Here is a 22,615-nt window from a genome sequence, read left to right as displayed (position 1 = left end):
GTGTCGTTAAAATCAGAGTCGAATTAAGTTATTATTCCAAATCAAATAATCCATTATTATTATTATTTTTCCGAAAGGAATTTTTTAATAAATGATGACGTAATTACTAAAACGTAATAAATTTTTAATTCGTCGCTACCTCTTTATTACGATATGATATAATTTATCATCATTATTATTATTTTAAAAAAACAAAATCAAAAATAAAATTTTTACACGTTTTCCTGTTGGCTCAATAACGTAAACTTAAAAACAATTTTCAACAGCAACAGGAAATCATCCCTTAACTCATTAAAATCTAAAAAAAAAATGGCCGTCGTTCCTTTCCCTCCCTCCCTCCCTCCCACACCTCCCCCCTTTTAAAAAAATTTCATAATTTTCCTAAATATATGAAAAAAACGAAAATTCCCTTAATCCGTCACTGCGTCCATATGTATTGTGTTTACATAATTCACATTTTAATTATTCATATTTACGTAGCCCCCCTCACGGCCCCCCACACTTTATTTTTTTTTTGGGGGGAAAAAATGATTTGAATGGATGGAAAAAAAAAGTTATCAATAATTCACGATTTTCTTTCCATCATTCCATCGTTTGTTCCAGTTTTCATCGGTTTCGAATCATTTTTTTCCAGTCAATCATTCATCGAATGATTAAAAAATAAATATCGATAATAATAATACTAATACGAATATTAACGGGAATGAAAAAAAAATTTCTTAAATTTTATTATTTTTATTTAAAATTAATTGATTTAATTTTGTGTCAGGAAAACGTCAAATTACGTAAGTGTTTGTAACAACCAACAACCGACAACAACCGACAACCAAAAACTCTTCGGATATCGCCATTATCATTTATTTCTTTTAGTTTTGCTAACGGAATCGAAATCAGGAAATTTACCGCAAATGTTGAGCGAGGGCATCAAACTAGCAGAAGACAAATACAGAAGAGAATTGATATTTAACATTGATGTCGTCACTCTAATGAGAGATGAAGAAAGTGAAAGTTACAACCACGGTAAAATTATATTATTACATTTCACTTTACTTTCATTTCCGGTTTGCTCCCCTCACGCACCCCCCCTTTTTCTCGAACGAAAAAAAACCGCAATCGCCATTTTTTGATTTCAGTTTGTGCCGTTGCCGATAAAGGAATATCAATCGTCATCGATTTGACATGGAGCGGATGGGATAAAGTTAATAATTTGGCTGGAAAATATAAAATTCCAGTTATAAGAGCTGACGTCACCATTAGAACATTCGTTCGTTCCATGAATGATTTCTTATCCTTTCGAAACGGTTAATTATATCCCGATTTTATTTTCTTTCCAGTCGACCCTCTTGGAAAAAAATTTATTTTTCCATTTTCAGGTACGGATTCAGCATTGATATTCGAAAACGAATCCGAATTAGATCAAGCATTATTTTATTTAATCGGTCATTCCGTTTTAAGAGTTGTCGTATTGGATAAATTAACGTCTAAAAACGTACAAGGATTGATTAACATGAGACCGACGCCATCTTTTTTTACCATTTTCGCAACGACGGAAAAAATGAAACAATTTTTTCGCATCGTGAGTTTTTTTTCTTCTAACTTGTCTATATTTACCTTACGACCTCATACGTTTTCTTATAAAAAAAGAAAAAAATAAGAAAGGGGGTGGAGATTAAAAATTTTTAATTAACCAATCGAATTTAAACAAATTTTTAAATTCCAAGAATTTTTAATTTTATTCTTATCTTCACCCCTCCCCCTCCCTCTTTTTCTCTTGCCCTTATCGCGAGAGAGAGTGAGAGAGAGGGACTATAATTCTAGGCTCTAGAATCGAATTTGGTAAAAAGAAATGGAAGATGGACTTTAATATTTACCGATTTCAATTACGACCATTTTGATATGACCAACGTTAAAATTTTAACTAATTTAATAACAATGAAAAAAACCACGTGTTGTCAAATGCTAAACATAGACGAAATGTGCACTTGTCCGAAAGATTTCAAGGTAACGGCCATTTTTTTTTTCAGTAAAAATTATCGTCGCCATTATTAAATTTTCTTTTGTATTTAGATAGTCTCGACTTTTCTCTCCAATTTTGGAATTCTCATCGGTGACGTAGTCTACGACATGCTGTCGGAAAATGTCAAAATAAAACCGTTGAAATTAAAATGTGACGGTGGTGACGTCGTCAGCGTCACCGGTGACGATTCTTCTTCTCCATCTGGAGAAGAAGAAGAAAACAAAAATGTCACAACGGCCGCGAGTTTTAAAAAAAGTTTAATTAAATTATTAAGCCGACACAAATCCTTCGATTACGATTCCATAGATAATTTAATTTATTTCAAATCCTCTGGAGAAATTTCCGTGTCGAACGAATCGGAAAAAATCAATTTGGGAACGTGGAATTCTGAAAACGGTTTCGCACTTTCTCCAGGACAAATTATGGAACCTGATAAAAGATTTTTCCGAATCGGCGTCGTGCCTGGAGTGAGTCGCCATCTTTTTTTTCCCCTCCCCCTCTCTTCTTCTTCTTATAACGGTTTTTTTTGCGATTTCATAGGAAATACCTTGGTCTTATCAGGAAAAAGATTTCAAAACTGGAGAATTGATATGGAAAGGATATTGCGTGGAATTAACAGAAAAATTATCGGAATTAATGAATTTCGATTATGAATTCAGTTCTCCAAAATCTGGAAAATATGGTAAAAGATTACCGAATGGAAAATGGGACGGTTTAGTCGGTGATTTAGCACGGGGGGTAAGTAAATCACTTTTCTCTCTCTCTCTCTCTCTCTCTATTCAAAATCATTTCCGGTGTTGTTTCAATTTACAGGAAACGGAAATCGCTATCGGTGCTCTTACTATGACGTCAGAAAGAGAAGAAATCATTGATTTCGTATCTCCTTATTTTCATCAAACTGGAATTTCCATAAGTTCGTTTAACAAAAATTTTTTTCTTTTTTTTTTTTTTTGAATTTTCCAGAATTTTCTTTTTCTTTTCTTCTTCTCAAATTTCAGTGATAAGAAAACCGATACGTCCGACGTCACTTTTTAAATTTATGACAGTTTTACGGATAGAAGTTTGGATGTCGATTCTCGGCGCTTTATCCGTTACTGGAATTATGATTTGGTTACTGGACAAATATTCTCCATATTCCGCAAGAAATAATAAGGAAATGTATCCTTATCCTTGCAGGTACGTTTCTCCCTTTTTACCACCTTCTTTTCTCCAGATAATTTCTCTCTCTCTCTCTCTCTCCAGAGAATTCACACTCAAAGAAAGTTTTTGGTTTGCTTTGACGTCATTCACACCTCAAGGCGGTGGTGAAGCACCCAAAGCACTTTCCGGTAGAACACTCGTTGCTGCCTACTGGCTCTTCGTCGTTCTTATGTTGGCAACATTCACTGCAAATTTAGCTGCGTTTTTAACCGTCGAAAGAATGAAGGTAAACAATAATAATAATAATAATATTTTTCTTTTTACTCAACAAAATCGACCGGAAATGATTTCAGTCGCCTGTCGAATCACTCGAACAATTAGCAAGACAAAGCAGAATCAATTACACTGTCGTGCGTAACAGCGACACCCATAGTTTTTTCGTAAACATGAAAAAAGCAGAAGACACTCTTTATCAAGCATGGAAAAATTTAGCATTGAATGCGACGAGCGACGAAACGCAATTCAGAGTTTGGGATTATCCAATCAAAGAACAATACGGTCACATATTGTTGGCAATAGAACAAACCGGATTGGTCGATAACGAAACAGTCGGCATACAAAAGGTTGTCTCCAAAAAGGTTATATCAATCGACTAAACGATAAAGATAACGATGATAATGATGATGATTAAAATCCAGGTTTTGGAAAGCGAAACTGGAGAATTTGCATTCATACACAACGAAGCCATAATAAAATACGAAGTTTATAAAAATTGCAATTTGACCGAAGTCGGTGAAGTTTTCGCCGAGAGACCCTATGCCGTAGCCGTTCAACAGGGAAGCGTCCTACAGGAAGAAATCAGCAGGAGGTAATTAATTATGGAAAAACATTTTCAATTCTTAATTCTTAATTCCATTCGATTTTTCCATTCCAGAATATTAGATTTACAAAGGGAAAGATATTTCGAAATGCAAACGGCAAAATTTTGGAATTCTTCCGCGACATCCGATTGCCCGAATACGGACGACAACGAAGGAATAACTCTCGGAAGTTTGGGTAAATCCCCTCCCTCACCCCCTCTCCCCTCTTTTCTCCACTCGATTAACCGATTCAAAAATTTTCCAGGTGGAGTTTTCATAGCAACGCTTTTCGGTTTGGTTTTGGCCATGATAACTCTCGCCGGCGAAATATTATACTACAAACACAAATCGAAAACCATCGTCGATCCAAAAAATCGAAAGAAAAATCTCGCAAAGAAAAAAAAATTTAAAAAAGATGACGTCATAACTTCGAACACGAGATTTCAAAAACGGTACGACGATGACGTCAATGTAACGAATTTCACTTCCGGTGATCCTTTTTTCGATTTCGTTCGTCCCAGGTATCCGACAACAAATTTCAAATCTACCGGACCCGGAAAAATGATGCCGAGAGTTTCTTACATTTCCGTTTATCCGAAAAAACAACAACAACAAACACAACTACAACAACAACCTTTTTACAATTGAAATTTTTCTTTTCTTTTATTTCCAACAAAAAAAAATTGTAATTAAATTTAAATTAAATTTAAATTAAATTAAATTAAATTAAATTAAATTATAAATAATCGAAAAAAAAAAAAAAAAAAAAATACTTTTATTTAATAATTCAAGTCTCATCCGCAACATTTATCGGCGGCGCTGATGTCGGATTTTTAACGACCGTTTCCGGTTTGGTGTCGCTGTCGTCGCCGCCGCCGCCATTGTCGACATTGTTGTTGTTGTTGTTGTTATTACTACTACCACTACCACTACTACTCCCCGTCCTCTTTTCCTTATCCATATCAATTGATGACTCAAAGGATTTTTGTTCTTCATCGAGCTCGGAAAATATTGTTATTAAATTATTTATGCCTATTAGGTAACCATCTTCGTGATTTCCAATTTCCTGTATCGAAACAAAAACAAAAACAAAAACAAAAATCAATAAATCGATAAATCGATCGATCGATCTATCGATCAAATCAATTAATCGAACAACTAAAAATTTTTTTTTTTTTTATAAATGGGTGCGTTGATTACTTTCAATAATAAAATCGTTACGACGTTCGACCATTCAATTTCATTCATTCATTCATTTTATTACCTGTATGCATGAGAGTGATAATAATAATAATAATAATAATGATAATAATGATAATTTCCTTGATTAAAGGTCGAATTAAATGTTTTTTTTTTTTTTTTGTAAACGAGCGAAACATCGGTGGGAGCGGATTCAAGCATGGATGATTAAAAGACACGACTAATTAACCCATCGACTCGTTACGTCACGATCGTCATCGTCGTAGGTGTAAAAATTGTCAACCCCGAACGGTGACGACTGTGACGAACGAGTGCCAAATTTTTTTTTTTTTTTTTCTGTTCGGTGATGACAGAGGATTATTTATTTGCGCGACCCTAAATATATTCATCTTTGTCTTACCCATTGAGATTTATGATCTATGAACGTCTGATCCGGAAGCGTTAGAGTTTTGGCAAAATCTATCAGCCAAACGTTTGCTTTGACTTTGTCATGAACGAACAACAAACTACTTCCGATGACTTCGTGGGAGGAAAAAAATATTGATACTTCTAATGTTGCTTTTATGGCTTTCAGTCTTTGTACGTATTTCGGCTGGAAAATGATGACGTCAGTTAAAAATAATAATAATAATAACGAGCGAACGGTTTTTTTTTTTTTTTCCTTTTTCTTACCACTGCGTGAGGAAACCCGTTTGTAAAATCCCTGAACGCTTCTTTGACTTCGTCTTTTGTTTTCGTCGTTTTGAAATCTTTCGACGATTTTCCATCGCTTTTACGAATTCCTTCCAAACGGAAGCCCAACGTCGCTGTAGACGATATCGTTTCCCTCCAAACCATGTACCTGAAATTTAAAAAAATTCGGTAACCATTCGTTTCCTCTTTTCGGTGGTTCCGTTTCCGGTTTTTAATCTCTCACCTCGGTTTCGTGACCGCTTTCAGTCTGTGTTCTTCCAAAGTGGGAGCACTCGGATCGATCTGTATCATTTTTTCGTACATGTCCTTTCGGAGTTTGGGCTTTTCTTTAGCCTTTTGCAATTCTTCTTCCAAATACGTTCTCAATCCCAATTTGCAATCCAGAACGCACGGAGACGTAAAATCGACGAGGAGGTCTTGCAATTGTAAATAAACGCCTGATTAAAACGCGAGCTCAGGAAAAATTTTTTTTTTTTTTTTTTTTTTGGAAAAATGGCGTCGACATTTTCTCTCTCTCTCTCTTATTTTTCTTAAAAAAAGGATACATTCGTTTCCATCGCATGTGACTTGGCCCTTATATTCAGGTACGTATGGCCTCAGTACATCTTTCATAAGTATTTTGTAACATTTTTCCTCTTTCGGACAAAGTTTTTTCAAAATGGTTCCCTGTTCGGGTCCCGCTTTGAAATTCCCTGCAAAGCAACGCAAACAAACGAATTAAATTAAATTATTATTATTATTATTTTAAATAATTTAAACGATCCTGTTTCTTTTTCTCGCTCGCATTCACACGCACACGCACACGCACTTCATTTAATAATAATAATGATAATAAATCGTCAACGCCTTAAATGAACCGTCGACAACGCGCGCCGACACGCCATCTTTTTCATTTTTAAATTAGTTTTTGCGAGTTTGCGAAAACGATAAATCAGAATCTTGTCTCACACGCTCGCTCGCACGCACGCACTCACGTACGTACCTTGATGCCCTGCCAACTGCACCCATGGATACCTTTGTTTTTTGTAGGTTTGAAAAAATGGCGTCCACTGAACAATGTTTCTAAGCTTTCTCCAACCGGATGCCTGAAAAAATAAAAAAAAATCACTCAAAACACTTTTTCGTCTTCTGCTTTCATCGTTACACGTTCGACGTTCCCGTTCGGGTCCCGTGGAAACTTTTTTCGGGGGGAGGGGAGGAATGCGTTCGAGATACCTTTTTATATCTGACGATCATTTCGCTATCGTAAACGTCGACGATTCCCAAAAGGCAATCGTCGCACCGACAATATTCGCTTCCCGCGTTCGAAGAACTCACGCTTCCGAATGAACTGTAACTGTCGACGCTATCCGTTCTCGTGAGCAAAGGTTTCATTATATCCGTGGCATTAGATTTGAGCGTGGCCGCTTCCATTTTCGCGACGAGAAGTGTTTCCATAAGAGACCTGGGCTTAACCGCGTGATGATGACTCAAAACCGTTTTAAAATTATCGACGAAATCCGAACTTAATTTCAAAGACGGATCGACGTCGTCGTCGTCGTCATCGTCACCGTCACCGTCACACGTTAGACCGATCGCGCGATTCTCATTCTCATCCCGATAAAAATTTTCATCTTCGGCTTTATCGTATTCATACGCGAGTGTCGTTCGTGACGCGTCATCGTCGTCATCATCATCACCGTCACCATTATTATTATTATTATTATTATTGTTATAGTTGCTGTTACAACAATTATCGCGATCGTTTTCCGAATCCTCCTCCGATTTATTATGATTTTCCGTTGCCATTTTTTTTATTTTTCAAAAGTTTTACAAAATTAAAATGACGACGACGATTACCACTCCGCAATCGAGTTCATTCATTCCCGTTTCCTGTCACGGAAAAAAAAAACAAACAAAAACAAACCTAAACCTCATATCGAGGTTGTACGACGACGAGTTCATCGGGATAAGTAACAACCAACAAACAAACTTGATTCAAAATCTCTGGAACAAAAAAAAAAAAGAAAAAAAAAGTGGGAAAGCCCGTATGTTATGTGTATTATATGACGTCGTCTCCGTCGCGATATCGAAAACCTCGGTTCGAGTCAAGGACACGACATTTTTTTTTTTCGTCTCCCTATATTAGGCATACACGCAAGCACGCAAACGCACACGCACACGCACTTTAAACAAATCACGCATACAGACACAAAAAAGAAAAAAAAAAAAAACAATTTCAAACGATTCCGGTTTTTGCCACGTACGCGACACCGCGTTCCCGCACCTTTTTCGCGAAGGGAAAGCAAAAAAAAACAAAAAACAAAAAAACTTTACGTCACTTTTTTTTTCCGCGTCGCGCAACGTGTCAACTCTAAAAATCAAACGTGGCAAAAGACAATGCAAAAAAAAATTTCTGACTCGACAAAGAAAAAAAAACTCTTTTGGCCTGTTTCCGTTTTGCGATTCAGTCACAACCTAAGAGAGCTTCACGTAAAATTATTATTATTATTATTATTATTATTACGAAACTTCGACTTTGCGATCATCAGTAAGATATATTTAGGTCTTATGTCTTATGACTTGAAGAAGGAGCTTAGGCACAAAAAAAAAAAAAACAAAACGATGCGGTCATAATTATTAAACTTCAAAATAGAGTGACGTCAAACGTAACCTTAACTGTCACGCAACGACAACACGCAATGCGAAAGAAAACAAAAAACAAAAAAAGAATCGTATATTGAAATACGAGTAAGATCGCGTTAGAGAGAGATAGAGAGAGAAGGAACCGGAAATCAAAATGACGGTTTTCCACTCAAGTTAAACGTTGAAACGAAATTTTTCTGTCATTATTATCATCATCATCATCATCATTACTTTGCTTAATTCGCGTACGATAACAATGGCACCATACGTCACCACACACACACACACACACACACGTTTAGAAAGAACAAAGAAAACATTTCATGTGAAAATATTAATAATAATAATAATAATAAAAGAAAGAGAAAAAAAGAAACAATAATAATATCGTAGTTGAAGAAAAAAAATCGTGGAATCAGAAAAAAAAAAACGATTTCATCACTTTTGCAATCATCATCATCATCATCATCGTCGTCATTTTTTAAATTACGATTTAACCTTAGGTAGGTCGTGCCTTAGAGTCTCTGCATACTACCCCTTCCTATCACAAGCAACCTGACTTTGACTAATTTTTTTTCAAGGTCATATTTCGTTGTTCCGCACATTTTTGGGTAACGTTATTTCGAACCTGAACCTCCCTGACCCCATCCTAACTTTCTCTTCTTTCTCTGTCACACATCTTGCATCTCTCCTCCATCGATTTTACGTAGTAGTGACCCCTCGCGAAACTTAGAAGAAAACAAACGCGCGTTTTTTTATTACACAACCGGAATCGTTAATAATAATGATGATGATGACGATGATGATAGGTAATTATCATCATTATTAAAAAAAAAAATTAACGCTTAATTTATGATCGAACGAGATACTACGTGTTGTAATCGAATTTAAATTACCTGATCACGAATTTAAATATAAAAAAAAACAAACAAACAAACGAACAAACAACTTTAACCGTTAATGAGAACCAGTAAAACCGCAATCCGGACTTCCTTCCTTTCTTCCTTCTTTGGGAGTGGAGGGAAAAAAAAAAAATCTCACGCCGCGTTTTTCATTTTGACACCCGCGTCCCGAAAGGAAAAACTCGATAATCGTCACGAAATATCAAAAAACGACAGCAATTGTTCAAACAAAAAAAAAAAAAACGTTTGTACGAAAACAAAAAAAAAAAAAAAAAATGAATTCATTCACGATCCAACGGTTTACGACAAAACAAAAAAAGACGCGAAAACAAATAAAATAAAAATAAAAAAAACGCGTGACGAGAAATTCGTTTGACATCCATCTTTAACCCGACAATGAGAAATATAAAAAAAAAAAAAAACAACAAACAAGAAGGGGGCAACAAACGACAAACACGACGGAAAATTTCTTTTACGACGCTAATCTCTAATCGTAACGATAAAATCGTTCGCATTCACTTATTTTTTCCCTCTAATTCAAATGAATTATTTACGAACAAACGACAACAACAGCAGCAGCATCAACATCAACAACAAAAACGAAAACAAATAAACAAACAAACATTTTTCAATTTTTTTTTTTTTTTTTAACGTGTCAACTACCGATTTATTACTATAAAATTTCATGGGTTTACGCACAACAAACATTATTAAATAATTTTGTTTATCCCTTCCCTCCCTCCTCCCCTCAATTCCCCCCCCGATAATGTCGACCTCAACAAATTAGTAATAATAATAATAATAATAATAATAATAATAATAACAGTACTAAACGAAATGCAAAAAAAAAAAAAAAACTTCCTGCTTTTTAATAAATCTAATTTCACTACGTTAATAAATATGCGTGAGTGATTATGATGATGATGATGATGATTCGTTCGCACGTCACGCAGTCTTCAATTAATAATAATAATAATAATAATAATAATAATAATAATATTGAAAAAATTCACGTGCGCGACGTTAAAAAAAGGAGAGTGATAATTATGATGAAGAGTAGGAGGTTATCGATTTCATCACGTCGCGTTATTCGTATTATTATTATTATTATTTTTTCCGTTTGTTTGTTTGTTTGTTCGTTTGTTGGTTCGTTCTTTCTCGTTCGTTCTCCGGAGGATATAATTTCTTTTTTTTTTTTTGACTTTTCATTAAAAAATGACAAGATTTATTTATTTATTTTTTTTTTTTTTAAATTTTCAAGGTTGGCATCACCCTGGAGACATGCAAAAAAAAGGCCGACCGAAGGTTTGAACCGATTTTTAATTTTAAAATCCTTACGTCCTACTTTTTTCCGTTAAATTTTTTTACGCGTGCGAACGGAAAAAGACGATAATCGATCGATCGATCCAACAACCACCGAACGGATTCCAGATACATCATTATTATTATTATTATGCAAGATATTTCATCTCTTAAAAGTTTATCATCCGTACGTATATTTTGGGTTTAATGAATAAATGATTAAGCACTTTTTCTCTCTCTCTCTCTCTCTCAACATTTTGCAGTTTTTTTTTTTTTTTTCCATCATCCATTTGGCCATTGCCAAACGGCTTTTTTTTTCTTCCATCACTCGTTAACCTTGTTTGGGTCTACTACTAATACGATTAGTAGTAGGACCGCTTACAAAAAAATTTTTTTTTTTTTTTTTAAAAAAACTTATCGAAGGACTTTTCAATTTTGATTTATCATCTTTTGAGTGTTGGTTCGTTCGATGGATCGATCGATATCGATCTACCCCCCACCCCCTCGTTTGAGTTTTAAAATTTTCTTTTTTTAAAAATTTTTAAACTCGCGTAAATAAATCGTAAAATTTCCGGTACGAGCATATCGCGTTTCTCATCATTTCTCTTCTCCGTAAGTTAAAAAAAAAAAAAAAAAAAAATCAAAGGTTAAAAGGTTAAAAGCATCGTTAAGATCTTGTCGAATCCCGGTTACGCCGCGTACATTGCGTGACACGCCTACTTCTAACGATTCAACATACCGACAAACGTTTCGCGTTCCTTTTTAACAACTTTTCCCACGAACGAAATCACAAGCAGAAGACGACGAATTTTTTTCTAATGATTCTACACCAAATTTTTCGAACCCTCTAAAAACAACCGCAGACGACAAATAATAATAATAATAATAATAATTAACAAGCTCGAGAAATAATTCGTTAAATCAAAGCTAATAATAATAATAATAATAATTTTTTTTTTCTTTTCCGTGACGTAAAACCACACCGGATACGTTCGTTTAACCGGTCGAAATATTAACGAGTAAGTAATAATAATAATAATGATAATGATAATGATAATAATAATAAACATTACTTCCTCTAAACTCTAAACTATGCGAAAAACAAATACGAATTTTCCGTTTTCTCGACTTTTCTTTAAACTCGACAACCGAAAAACAAAAAAAAAAAAAACTCGTAAGAAACGCGATACAAACACAAAAACACACTCGGGCAAGCAGAACAACCAAGCAAACAAACAAACACACAACACAACACAACACAAATAACCGCATCCATCCACGCCGATTTTTAACCGTTAATTTTCCAAGTCAACAACAACGGACGACGAGAAAAGAAGAGAAAAAAAAAATGTATAAAACTGTGTAATTAATTCATTAATTATTTAATTAATCAATGACTCTCCCTCCCTCCCTCTCTCTCCTCCCCTTGTCTCCCTCTCGCCCCCTCCGGGATAATATATAAATCACAGTCGACAATTATTAATAATTCGCGTTTGTCGTCGTCTCTCCTTTTTTTTTCTTTCCTCCCAATAAGATTTTTTTATATTTCAATTTTCTCTTCGATCGTAAATTTTCTTACATCACATCGAAACAAACGAACGAACGAACAAACAAACAAACAAACAAACGTTCACTCCGTTATTCGCTACCGAGATAGAACAAACGGGGCGTAAAAATCATAATAAAACTAAAAGAAAATTTCCTACCGTTTCCGGTATTTCGCTCGCGTTTTTTTCCTTACCCCTTCCTTCCCCTCTCTCTCCTACTACTACTACCCTCCCTTCTTTCGACACGTCGTAATTTTCCCCCCGTTTTTTTCCCGATCGGACTTTCTGGCGACCGCAAGCAAACTAAACACAATTCAAACGCGGACTCGGTACTCGTATATGCCGAATCTGTCGGTGACCTTAAAAGAATCGTAAATAAATATGTTTCGTCGGTATATTTAACTACTTTAAACGTCGTCAACTTATAATAATTTTTATAGGTGTGTGTATGTGTGTGTGTGTGTGTTTGTTTTCAAGACGGGTATCTCTACCTTCGCGACGACGACGACGACGACAACGAATCGTTCTATGCCTCGAGCTTATTTTGATATATTGCAAAATAACCCGAGATGCTGAAGAAGGAGAGAGAGAGAGAGAAAAAAAAATTTTTTTTTTTTTAAGTGATGATGAATGCGATTGCGATGATGATTGTACAACAACAACAACAACAACAACAACAACAACCACAACAAACGCACGCTCCGTGTTTGAAGTTTAATTAACTCTTATATATATAATTTTTTTTTTTAATCGTCATTTCGAAATCGCTCTCTCTCTCTCTCTCGCACCCGCGTTTTTTTTGCACCAAAAACATTTTACATTCATCAACAAACAAACAAACAAACAAAACAATTTTTTTTCGTATCGAACATTAAGAAAAATAATAATAATAATAAAACTCGATCGACGACCGACGTCGGAAATAATTTTCGTACGGATATTTTCGTACGAAAATCGGTTTAATTGATCGAACGGAAATAATCGACGAGAGAACGTGACCGTTTCCGGTTTTAGTTGTTTACCGTTACTTTTCTATTGCCACGATAAAACCCGAGAACAAAAAAAAAGAGTAAAAACATGGCGTATTGGGGTACACAACATAAAAAAAAAAAAACAATTTTATCATTCCACGTTTTTTTTTCAATTATCACACGTGGTGGTAGTAGTATTAAAAAACCGTTTTCCCCCTCCTCCCTCTCCTCGTGCACGAAACGCACACGCACACGAAACGAGTTTTTTTTTCTCCCTCCCCTCCCCAATTCGAATCAAAACAAAAATTTACAATCGAAAGTTTGAATGTGCTCCGGGACTTTCGTGGGTGGTCAATTTAACGTTTTTTTTTTTTTTTTGGGGGGGGGGGTTTCGCATTCCTACTTGTTGTAATCAACGGGGAGCGTGAGCGTGAGCGTGTAGAGAATAAAATATTATCAACGAGTCCATTTTGAAAATTCACGAAATTTTCGGGAGGGGGGAAACGAAAACCTCCTCTACTCCTTCTTCGACCTTATATACCTGTTTTGAAAACGAAGCTTTTCCAAAAATTTATCAATTCGACCTTGAACTCTTTACATTTTCGCGCCGCGAAAACTTCGTAACGGTAAAAAAAAAAAAAAATTTCCCCATATCCGGTCGCGAAATATTTTTCTCTCTCTCTCTCTCTAACGGGAAAACAATAACCTTTAAAAAAGGTAAACAAACAACCAAGACTGTTCGGAAAACCGGATCGGTTTGTACAACAAACGAACAAACAACTTGAAAGGGGGAAAAAAACAAAATTTCTTTGAACTCGGTTTGAATTATCGATTTATATAATCCAATCTCGTAAGGTTAATCTTATAATTAATTAAATCGAGTCGCACAACCGTAACCTTTGACCTTTTTCCCATTTACGTTAAATTACGAAGACGACGACGACGATGATGATAATGATAATAAATTAATTTTTTTTCTCGTTATTAATAAATTATGCGACAATAACGATAATAATTTAGCAAAAAAAAAATCGGATCGTCTGGTACGCGTTTGTTTCACGGGAGAACATAATTATCGTTGTTGTTGTTTGTTGTTGTTGTTGTCATTCGCGTTCAACAAACAAACAACCGCCGAAAAGAAAAAAAAACATCGTATGTGGTTTTTTTTTTTCTGAACCGCCTCTTTCGAAACGTTTTCGCTCGCGGGTGAAGGGGAAGTCATTAATATTACATCGATTCAAAAAAGAAGAAAATACTACACTGGGATGATTTCAATCAACCGTAACCGTATCGCAAACAAACAAACAAACAAACACACACGACGACGAGACAACAACAAATAACAGGAAATAAATGAATGAAAGGATTCATCGTGCCTTGCGAGGGCATCGCATCCGAATTTTTATCCGATTTTTTTTTTTACCATTGTTTTCACCAAGGACTCGCGTCCTCCTCCCATGTTTGTTAAAAAAACGGGCAACTCCCAACGTTTGGGAACTTTACTTCTACTTCTCCCCCTTCTCCCCGATGAATACCCCCAAAAAACTCGTTCCATTTTTTGGAATCGTAAATTCGCGACGCGTGAAAACTTTTTCGAAAAACGAACGTGTAAATAAATGAATTCGCTCGTGGGAAGATGAATGAAAATTTAAACGTGACGAGAGTCGGTTAACGAACGCGAGAAGCAAAGAAAAAAGAAAAAAAAAAAGGAGAATATTTATCAAAAACGTGACAGATACAATACTCGTGGAAAACGATAGACAATGAAAAGTAAAATTAATAATAAATCCTTCTCTCCCTGGAACGGAGAACAATGGAAAGAACAAAAGAAACAAATACTTCGAACCGTTAAAGACTAAAAACAAATAATAATTTTCCTTATCCCCCCCTGGAGGCATCTGGAAATGAATGAACACGAACGTCAACAAACTATTTAACTCACCATTTTCGCACATATCATTCATATGTTATGTTATGTCAGAGAGAGAGAGAGAGACAAACATAAACATTGAGAGAGAGAGAGAGAGACAAACATAAACATTGAGAGAGAGAGAGAGAGAGAGACAAACATAAACATTGAGAGAGAGAGAGAGAGAGACAAACATAAACATTGAGAGAGAGAGAGAGAGAGAGAGAGACATAACACCGACGAAATTTGACAATGACTTTCGACAGGATGAATCAGACGCAGCACGCAAAACCCCCACGAAAAACCCTTCACGGTTATACAATATCAACAAACGCACGCGGATTAATAATAATAATAATAATAATAATAATAATAATAATAATAATAATAATAATAATATTAATAATAATAATAATAGTAATAAATTAATAATGATAAAAATGACGGAAACGATAAACGACGATTGTGATATGGTGCCACGATTTTCTTTCAAGTACGAAAACCATTGCAACAAATTTATTTGTAAAACCTCTTTAATCGTGATGGTCGGTACGATTGTCGTACAAACTCATCGCGATCACAAAAACAAACAAACAACAAACGATAGAATGCCGTTTGCGGTTGTCCAAAAAAAAATTTTTTTTTTAAACGAAATCCTAACCTCGCGTGGTAAAATCCAAACTATTCAACTTTCAATACATGCACGCGTGACGGGAAAACAATTCGACTTTATCACGAATTTTTTTTTTTTTTTTTACACACACGATGACATCATCAGGTAAAATTCAAACGATTTCTTAATTATCGTAAAAAAAAAAAAAAAAAGAGAGAGAGAGGAAACCGTCTCAGTACACGCAGTATGAAATCGATATAAAACAATCGTCGTACAAACAAACAAACAAACAAAAAACTCATTATCATATTGACGCACATGTTAAAATATTTAATAAAACCATCTGCCGACTAATTAAAAAAAAAAACGAGACGAAACGTCACGAACCGGTGAAATCGTAACGAACGAAAGCCGGGTCGCGGTTTCGTCGTCGCTTCGACAAACAAACAAACAAACGCTTTCGAAAAAAACAAAAAAAAAAAAAAATTATTACGACGCACGCGTTCGAATTAGGATTTCGAAAATTCCTGCAGGATGACGACAATTTTTTTTTTTTTTCTTACGAAATTTCGGCGATGATTCGATATGAACGCAAATAGTGCAAACATAAATATAAAAACAACAAACAGCGACTCCAAAACTCAACGATAACTAATAATAATAACTATTATTATCATTATTATAATTATAATAATTAAAAAAAAAAAAAAAAAAACGGCTACCGAGTTGTTTGTTTTGCCCTCGAGAATCAATCCGCCATTTTAAAAATAATTCTAATTCTAAAAAAAAAAAAAAAAAAAAAATGCCTCCAAACTCATTATTGCCAACTTAAAAACGAAAACTGCTACCGGGTTTTCCTCGGGTCTTATTAATTAATTATCGATGGATACGCGCGCGTTTTGCACGTTTACCGGAAGTAAACTCGAATAACTTCAACCTTTCTCCCCCTCTCTTTCCCGTTCATTATCAAAACGCAGCCTCCTTGATCTCCGAAGCGCAACGAAGCAAATAAATAAAAATTTAATTTTATTGGCCTCATCTCGTTCCGGACCGTGTGAACCCATCCGCCATGTTTCTTCTGTTTCCACGTCCTCACTCGCAAGAGAGAGAAAAAGAGAAAAACAAGAAAAAAAATTTGTTTTATCTTACCTTCGTTTTCGTCGTGATTTCCTGCAGAGTTTCCGGAGCGTCACGATATCCGCTGTGATCGCTGCAAGTGCTGCAGTTCGATATCTTTCTTAAAAATTTACTCTTCGTGTCGCCATCTTCCGTTGTCGTCACTTGTCCATTTTTCCACTTGACACTCAACCAATCTTTTTTAACCGGAATTTTTTTCTCGTTTTTAACGACGGCGTCATTTTCGGATTCGGAAACGACGATGGGTTCGACGCCATCGTCGTCGTCGTCGTTTCCAAATCGTCGTCGAGATATTTTTCGGGAAGCGAAATTTATGTAATTTTTTTCATCGACGTTTCGAATTTTTTCGAGCTCGTCGAAATCCGTCGTTTTTTTAACGTCCCCGCGAAACACGCACTCGTTCGATTTCGATTTCCTTTTCGATACGATGTAGTTTTCCTTTTGAAAGTTCAGAGATTCGTGAAAACTCTTCAGGTGGAGCGTCAGCAATTTACCCCAAGCGTTTTTAACTCGGGAGTTGATTCTGTTGTCGTTTGGAAACGTCGCGTTGTTCATTTTACTTTTCGTGACGTTGTTCGCCGCCACCGCCGTCAGCGGCCATTTTTTTTTATAATCGTCCCTGCACGACCCGAGCCTCCTATTGCAGTAATCGAACGTCGTGGTTAGTGTGACTTGATCGTTCGAATGCCTCCTGTGTTTCAAATGCGGATAATCTTCTTCTATTCTGCTCACGCTAAGGAAATCGCTGCAACTTTTACTCGTTTTTATGTTTCCGTTTTTGACGTGATTCGTCGTTTTTTTCGTTAACCGAACGTTGAGTTGTTTGGACGCCGCTTCGTCCAATCCGTAATTTCCGTTGTAACCCTGATTCGGATTGTAATTGCAATAATACACGGTGCCCGGAAGGTTGCTCAGCGAACTGCACGCGCTGAAATCCACGGATAAATCCGAATATGATATGTCGGAATTTCCCGACGTGTCCACGTTCAAATCGTCGTAACTCAAACTTCTCTGTTGTTCCAACATCAATATGTCGGCTTCGTCCAAAACGTTCGGATCTCGCTCGTTGAAATACGCCGCGAACGTCGGATTAATCATGTTCTTGTTGTGAATGGAAGAAATCGTCGTTTTCGTATCGGTACCGAAATTTTTTTCCTTTTGAAAATCTCCGTGACTTAAATTTTTCCGCAGGAAAACCGGACTTATTTCGCTGAATATCGAACTTCTTCGACTTGAATTTTCGCTGCAGTTCGACGAACCGTATTGCGACATGATCGGCGAGAGTTCGTTTAAACTGCTGCATTCGCTCAGGGTTTTCCCATCGAAATGACCGTCCGGATCGTAGTCTTCGAGCGGTTCGTCGCCGCAATACATGTTTTTCGTCCTGTTCAGCGATGTCACGCTCTGGGAACTCCGCGCGTAGTAGTCCGGCGTCGTCTCGCCGATTCCAGATCCGCTCGTTCCAGACTCCGACCGTCTCGCGAATTCGTTTCTTTCGTTCATGGTGTTGTTACTTTCGTACGCGTCCGAATGTCGTCTCGTCGGCCGGTACCTTCGTCTCCTGTGATAAGCGCTCGCTATTCTTCCGATGTCGTCGTAGGTGATGCAACCCGTGTCTTCGCTGTGATCGCTCACGACCACGCTCGGCGTCCTGAAAAATTTTATATTCGTCATGCTGTTCTCGCTTTCCGTCGTTTCCAAACTTATGTCACTTTGAAGCGAAAAATTCGATTCCCTTCGTCCGTCCGTCGTCATTTTAATTAAATCCTCGTTGAAAAGAGTTACGGGTTCGACCATTTCCGGTACGATCGGATGATCCTCGTACCGTTCGAATTTTTTATTTCCATTCACGGCATCGTATAAACCTCCGTCCAATTCCATTTCGATTCTTCCTCCTCTTCCAGGATTCGCCCTAATTTTTTTTTCTCAATCTTTTTTTCATTTTCGCCATTATTCCCATTTTTATTATATTTATTATTATTATTTTTATTCGAAACGCGTAATGATATTTTCATAAGTTTTCCCGGAAACGAAACATGGTCTTTAACAAAACTTTTTTTTGTATTCCTCGCAATCACAGATCACCTAAAAAAAAAAAAAATAGAAAAAAAAAAAAACTTTAAAATTTTTATTTTTATTTTTTTTTTTTCATAGAGTAACAAGATGGACCATACTGCAATTTTTCACATAACGCGAATCGCGCGCGATTATTTAAAAAAAAAAAAAAAACCGGAAACTCAACTTACGTAACATTTAGTCCGGAATCTATTAAGCCGATCAGGATATCGTGCCAAAAGAAAAAAAAATATAAACAATAAGAATAACAACAAAAGGAAATTGTTTTCTTTTCGAACATTCATCAAAACATTCAAGAGATTGTTGTTGTACATAAAAAAAAAAAAAAAAAACTATTTGTCACGGTTATCAGTTAATTACGTCACTTTGAGTCTTTGAACTTTATCTTAAAGTTATTTATTAGTTTTTTTTTATTTTTTTTATTTTTTTTTATCAATTGTTTCGGTAGTTTTATTTTAAACTCAACAACACGGAATTAAAGGACGATACCTATAGGAAAAAAAACCATTTTGTTTTTGAAAAATAATAATAATAATAACAACAACTGAAAATTTGATAAGGAATGTGATAATACGCACGTAAATAATTAATTGAAATGATGATACAAAAATCGCGTACCGGTAATTGGTTTTTTTTTTACGAACCAGCACGTACAAATAAAAAATATAACATCGTCATCATCATCATCATCACGGTCATCGGGAAAGCGGAAAAGAAAAAAAAATAGAAAAATTTGAATAATGTAAGTATTCGCTCAAGATTAAATTAAAAATTAAAAAAAGAAGGAAACCAGAAAATAAAGAAGAAGGAAAAATGTAACAAACAAGAAGAAGAAAAAGAAGAAAAAGAAGAACAAAAGAAGAAGAAGAAGAATTGACACGTGTGGACACGTGGAACGGACCACTACAAAATTCTCGCGTTATTTCTAGTAAAAATCGAGTACCGGAAAAATCTCACGGCACAAATATAACAACCACGCACAAATCACGATGCATGCATAGTATAAAAGTATAATTAATAATAATAATAATAATAATAATAATAATAATAATAATAATAATAATAATAATAATAATAATAATAATAAAAGTTTGCCACGTTGTTTTTACCTCTTTTTTTTTTTTAATGAATCAAAGGACAAAAAAAAAAAAAAAAAATTTACGTAAACCTCAAGGTTGGCTGGCTTCTTAACATTCGAACGCAAGTTATTAACAGAAAAAAAAAAAAAAAAATTTCAACGATTAACGGTCACGCACGTAAAAAAAAAAATTCCAAAATTAACGAATTCTACGAGTTCTCGTTATCAAAAATACATTTCACGTTCTCTCTCTCTCTCTCTCTTGATAACGGAACACCACGTGTTGACAAAAAACAATTTCAAATTAAAAAATTTTTTCCCCCCCATTTTTTTCCTTTCTTTCTTTCGCGTCACGCGATTTTCCATCGTCAGTTTTACATCATCCCCCCCCTCCGCCCAAATCGGTTCCTTATAATAATAATAAAATTTTTCCCTTGATTTTCCTCTTTTATTTTAATTGTTTAACAAGAAGAAAACAACAAACGTTTGCGGGAAATTTTAAAATAACTGATGGTAACGAGGTTATCAACGTATTCAAACAAGGCAATTAAATTAACATCAAAACGGTCGATTATCAAAAACGAGGAAAAGAGAGAGAGAGAGAGAGAGAGAAAGCAAACGACCGATTTTGTTTCAACATTGCAAGCATCATAATTTAAAGAAAGAAAGAGTAAAAGAGAGAAAGAGAGAGACATTCCGCGTCACGCATATCAATAGTAAATTGTGTCGTGACGTCATAAAAAATAAAACAATCCCGCTCTCTTCTCCTTTTTTTTTTTTTTTTATCAACGTTACAGTTTTTTTTGTTTTTCTTTAAAACACATTCATCCTTTCCCAAACATATTTTTTTTTTTTTTATTAAATTTAATACAACAATGTGTTTTCGATGAGGAAGAAAAAAAAAAAAAAAATTAATCCTCAAAACAGATGCTTGTAAAACAAAACATAACGCAACACACAAAACAAAAACAAAAACAATAACGAGAAAAAAAAAAAAAATTTTTTTTTTTTCTTTCTTTCCTTCATTTTGTTGTTCTAGCATCTTATTCTCTCTGTCAGGTGTTGCGTCAATTTTTTTTATTATTATTACTTTTTTAACGCATTCTTCACACACACGCGCACTCACGCATGCACGCACGCACGCACCTTCATAATTTTCTTTGTCTAGACTTAATTAATATCGAACACACACACACACACACACACGACGACGACGACTTTTAAAATTCTTTCATACGTTTCATCTTGTTTTATTCTCAACGACCCCCCGGTCACGCGGGGTCACCACTTTAATTACGTCACCACCCCCGATTTATATATAAAGTTTTGCTTACACGCACTACGAGCTTGGGACGAATAATGATTGAAAAAACAAACATCGGTCGCGACGCAACAAACGACAGCAAACAAAACAAACGATCGTCACAATATGTATTACAGAAATTATTATTACTTACTAACTACCGTACGCACAACCCGTTTTGATGGTCGCACACGCACACGCACACACAACAATCAATCCGAGAAACGGTTATTATCCAATTATTAAAAAATTGCCTTTCGACAAATTACGTTCGTTCGTTCGTTCGTTCTAATAAATTAACTTACTCCATGTCGCGATGATAATATCCGTTCGTTTTCCTTTCGATGGATGGATGGACCCATCGAACGCGCGCCAAAACGACAAAAAAAACTTTTTTTTTTGCGGTCGGAATCCGACAAACGGACCGAACGAACGCGTTAGAATGCGTACGTACGTACGTACGCCTTACGCACAAAGTAAAAACTGCTGGTACGACGACGACGACGACTAATGTCGTGACCTAGACATTGTATGTGTGGCGGTTTGACGTAAACGCCACGTACGGTCACATGGTATTTGTGAAATTATCTTCACCACAGACTTTTAGACTCTCCTTAAAAAAAAAAAAACTGCTTTTGTTTTAAAACGACGACGAAACAAAAAAACAAAACAAACAAACAAACAACGAAATTCAAATCGTTCCTTCTTTCTTCGATGGGAAACCCTTTACACACTCTGCGTGACATTTTTTTCATTCGTTTCATATTTCCACGCCCCCGCCCCCCGACTTTTAAACACAACAACAACAAAAATAAAGTCACGATTGTTTTGTCTAAACCACTTCCTGTCGTCAAAATCGATCTTTCCCCGAAACCCTTTCGTTCTTTTTATTTTTTGTTCGCTCTTTCAAAGAACAAACAAACAAACAAACAACGTTCCGTTTTTTTTTTTTTCACAACGGAGTTCGGGTAAATAGAAAAAAATTCGTAGAACGGATTTTCAAACTTTGGACTTTCCCACAAACCCTCGTCACTACCTATTAACTAATAACTATCTACGATACAAACATTAACAATTATCGTGGTTGTTACTAATACTCCGACAAACAAACGTGTCACAACTAAAAAATTATAAAAATTATAACAAAAAACTCGAACGGATATTTTATAAAAAAAAAAAATAACTCGGGGCGTTAAAGTTACACTTTTTTGTTTTTTGTTTGTTTCGGCAAACAAACATAAC

The 22,615-nt window shown here is 35.5% G+C and overlaps 3 protein-coding genes across 3 annotated transcripts; 1 reads left to right on the top strand and 2 right to left on the bottom strand.

Moving 5' to 3' along the window:
- Positions 1–908: 908 nt before the first annotated feature.
- On the top strand, positions 909–4,665 carry Phum_PHUM596380 (glutamate receptor, putative; the record flags this gene model as incomplete). Its single annotated transcript, XM_002432605.1, has 13 exons — positions 909–1,020; positions 1,134–1,301; positions 1,374–1,576; positions 1,819–2,001; positions 2,068–2,484; positions 2,558–2,755; positions 2,831–2,930; positions 3,016–3,193; positions 3,260–3,443; positions 3,511–3,780; positions 3,856–4,025; positions 4,092–4,213; positions 4,283–4,665. 13 exons carry the CDS (start codon positions 909–911, stop codon positions 4,663–4,665), a joined length of 2,688 nt encoding a protein of 895 aa, XP_002432650.1.
- A 139-nt stretch (positions 4,666–4,804) lies between these two features.
- Positions 4,805–7,698, bottom strand: Phum_PHUM596370 (Inositol-trisphosphate 3-kinase A, putative; the record flags this gene model as incomplete). The annotated part of the gene is made up of 7 exons (XM_002432604.1): positions 4,805–5,083; positions 5,618–5,809; positions 5,890–6,058; positions 6,134–6,347; positions 6,456–6,602; positions 6,893–6,995; positions 7,126–7,698. The coding sequence occupies 7 exons, from the start codon at positions 7,696–7,698 to the stop codon at positions 4,805–4,807; spliced, it is 1,677 nt and encodes a 558-aa protein (XP_002432649.1).
- Positions 7,699–16,607: 8,909 nt separating this feature from the next.
- Phum_PHUM596360 (uncharacterized protein) lies at positions 16,608–19,987 on the bottom strand (the record flags this gene model as incomplete). Its single annotated transcript, XM_002432603.1, has 3 exons — positions 16,608–16,643; positions 16,929–18,828; positions 19,950–19,987. The coding sequence occupies 3 exons, from the start codon at positions 19,985–19,987 to the stop codon at positions 16,608–16,610; spliced, it is 1,974 nt and encodes a 657-aa protein (XP_002432648.1).
- Between the last annotated feature and the right edge of the window lie 2,628 nt (positions 19,988–22,615).

Source organism: Pediculus humanus, genomic scaffold, assembly GCF_000006295.1.
Source record: "Pediculus humanus corporis 1103172108315 genomic scaffold, whole genome shotgun sequence".
In the NCBI taxonomy this organism is placed as follows: Eukaryota; Metazoa; Arthropoda; class Insecta; order Psocodea; family Pediculidae; genus Pediculus; species Pediculus humanus.
This window is presented reverse-complemented; position numbering and strand designations above follow the sequence as displayed.